General features: G+C 28.4%; 1 protein-coding gene across 2 annotated transcripts in view; it reads left to right on the top strand.

Moving 5' to 3' along the window:
* Window positions 1-610: 610 nt before the first annotated feature.
* LOC108764428 (elongation of very long chain fatty acids protein AAEL008004) overlaps window positions 611-3,377 on the top strand; it is a 9,782-nt gene continuing 7,015 nt past the window's right edge. The window contains exon 1 of one of the 2 annotated variants that reach the window (XM_018512682.1): window positions 611-656. Coding sequence is in view for 1 of the 2 variants with exons in the window: in XM_018512680.1 (XP_018368182.1) it covers window positions 948-1,040 (93 nt within the window). In the remaining variant the exon portion in view is untranslated. Of the gene's footprint in view, window positions 657-924; window positions 1,041-3,377 lie in introns of those variants that run through there. The other variant, XM_018512680.1, reaches the window with a different exon arrangement.

Raw genomic sequence — 3,377 nt, 5'->3', positions numbered from 1 at the left:
AGTACAAAATGAGTACTAAAAATTTCGATAGGTTCGATTTGATTCTGCTGATTTGATCCTGCTAGCTTTATAGAGCTGTTTAAAATTACAAGGTATGACAGTTCCGAATAAATACATAACATTACTTGTAAATACGACTGACTCAGTTTCCATGAAGACAACAGGCATTTAAACGTATTTTCTATTTTCGGATTTCTGTTGACACTTGATAAGTACTTTTTTTTGCATAGTATGTCGCTCAGTTAAAATAAATATATAAAACAATTCCATAATTTTCATTCTTGACATTTAAATAATTGGTTTGGGAGCTTAAATGTCTTTATTTTAAATTGTAAACGTAACTGTGATAAATAACAATGACCTGTGGAAAAAAATTTTGATTATTTAAGGAAAATCTCGAAAAGCATTAAGAACGAGCGAGCAATCTCGCAAACATAGGCTGCGTCCCGTTTCACGCATGATGCGCATGATGCGTTATTTATCCTTGTTTAACATTCGGTGAATAAAGGATAAATAACAAGGATAAATGTGAAAACAAGGATAAATAATGTAGCATGCGCATCATGCGTGAAACGGAACGCAGCCAGAGAAGGATGATTTGATCGTTAAACTCCGAAGAGTAAAGACATATAATGAGAGCTCAATAAAACGAATTTGTAAGTTAATCGCGGGTTAAACTGTTTATTTCACTTCACCATCGTCTCAATCTTTTATTCGCAGCCTTAAATATGCCAAAGTATTATTATTATACATATTATGATGCGACAATATAGAAAGTGTATTTAAAATACTGTTCGATAATATAAAATATTCATATTTAACTCTCCACCAGCACCGTGAAATTTTTAAGACACGGTCGATATTTTAATTGTGAACTTTTTAAGAAAATGGACAGATGGCAGGGAACGTTATCGCATCCTAAAAAAACTCGATGATAATGACATCGTATGTGTACAGGGTCGCCAATGCAGTTATTTGTTTCGTTGCAAGGACGAATAAAAGTCGTGTCTATACCCTCAATGATCCAAAGTGCAATCCGCGTAAGTATTTATTTAAAAAATTTTTTTGTTCTTTTTCATATATTACATGTTTTTTTACGATAATTTCAACGGTTATAGAAATTTTGTTTTAAAATTAATTTTTCTACGTTTGTTATTATTTTTTTACTGGTGCCAATGAATATATATTTTTTTTATAAATATATTTTTGCACTTTAGATATTTTTTATATTAATATTAAAAAATGTGGTGTTAATAGATTTTTGTAATATGGAAGAAACTTCTGCGTTTTACTATGTTTTTTAGCTCAAATTTTCATTTCCATGTTCTCAAATAATTCAACTTTTTAAAGCCAACATTTGTTTTTTTTTTTAAGTATATAACCTCCAGTATTATAGCTTAAAAGGATTTCTTTTCATTTACTTATATAAAAGTTATAAATTTTTAACCCCCTTATTACGTTTTTTTAAACCTTTTTCAAACTTCGATTTCAAAATGTAAAAAATTAATAAATTACAATCCAACTTCTATTACAGTAAAAACTTGTTAAAAGTTTCACAAGTATACAAGAATTTTTTCAGATTTTTATATAGTCCGAAACAATAAAAAAAATAGTAGTAGCTCTTAACGCCTCAAACTGCAAGCCATGATCGAAAATTTCATGATGCCAGTGAAAGGTTAATAGATATGTCTAGAAACGTTATCGATCGTACGAATAAAAATTGCATTGTTACTATATACTGTCGCAATTAAATAAAACAATGTGTCTAAAACCGTTACTGTTCATACAAAGCAAAATTGTATTGTTATTTGTTGCTATATACTGTCGCGATATTAAATAAAACGATTTAAAAAAAAATAGATTTATGTCAAGGTGTTAACAGCAATTAATTTTTAGAGGATTATATAAGCGATGCTAGCTTTTATAAATATAGAGAATCGGATTAAATCTCCACTGAAATTAACAAGCGCAAAAAATAATTTTTTATCGTCTAAACTAGTGTTTACTAATAAATAGTCATGTTTCTCTGTTTGAAATATATCTGCTTTATTCAAAATTAACTCTATCTACAAAGATATTTCGGTACACTCAAAAAAGTGACCTTATAGTTATAGCGAAAATTATCTAAGTACGAAAAATAGCTAAAATAGATAAATTTCTAGCAAGTACTGCAATATTGGATATGTATTGCATCTAATCATATAGATGACAGAGATAGAATTTAGATTTGTGCTATAAATTCTATGTGTAAGATACATAATTTTCTGTCAGATACAAAAAACAGCTATAATTCTAGATGAAACAAAATATTTTTTTGCGTGTAGAATGCTGACCCGACACTACGTTTAATCGATGTTAGCAATCAACTGCGTGACAGAAGTTCAATGATTACGAGTTTCACTTATTCCCTCCATCACATACACATGCGATATCACTTTGTAACTTCATCCGTAATGTAACATATCTTTATTGTTACACGGAGAGAATTTTCTTTAGTATTTTAAGTGGCTTAAATTTAAAAATATATAAAATTAATAAGGAGAGCATTCAGCCACAACGCTAGATGTGTTATGCTAAAGTCATATATTTCGAAATTGATAATAAACTAGGTAGACGTTTCGGTTAAAAAATTTGACCATCTTCAGTACAATCATATAAAAAAGTTGTTACAATACAAAAAAAAAATAACATTAGATAAATTTCCTATGTCCACGTGAAAATCGATATGCATGTCTTTTTGCAAGTTTAGATCAAATACGAATTACATCATTACTCATTCAACTACAATGACGCAAAACAACTTCTGTCAAAAATGTGATTTTTCTTATACGTGCCACAATGTATTTTACACTCTGATATACGTTTCGTTTGTAGATTAGCATCATTACGACAATGCGAGAATAAAAATTACGATTTTAAATTTAACAAAGTAAGATTTTTATCGGTTCGTACGAGTATCCCTCCGTGTGCCAGGTTGAAACTTTTAATTTTGTTTTTATACGTGATTACCCAATACTGTTAGAAAATTAAAAAAATTTTTTAATTTTTTTAAAACAGAATCGAATCTTATTGATTTATATATGTCAATTACATTTTATATTGCAATAAAGTTTTATTCAAAATTTAAGAAACATATCACGTATCTGTGAAACACAACCGCGAACATTTTAAAAACATAAACAATAACTAGTTAATTAATCTCAGCAACTTACATTCTATTCTACGTCAAATCGTGCACCTTTGAAACATCACTTTATTATTTTTTAATTTGCTAACTTATTCTATAGATAATAATAAGACACGTGTTTCGTGAGAAAAATGTGAGATTTTTTTGTAAAGTTATTGACGCTTGTAAGTTGCGTAAATTTATAAAAAAT

The sequence above is a fragment of the Trachymyrmex cornetzi genome, unplaced genomic scaffold (genome assembly GCF_001594075.2).
Source record: "Trachymyrmex cornetzi isolate Tcor2-1 unplaced genomic scaffold, Tcor1.1 scaffold422, whole genome shotgun sequence".
Taxonomy (NCBI): Eukaryota; Metazoa; Arthropoda; class Insecta; order Hymenoptera; family Formicidae; genus Trachymyrmex; species Trachymyrmex cornetzi.
This window is presented reverse-complemented; position numbering and strand designations above follow the sequence as displayed.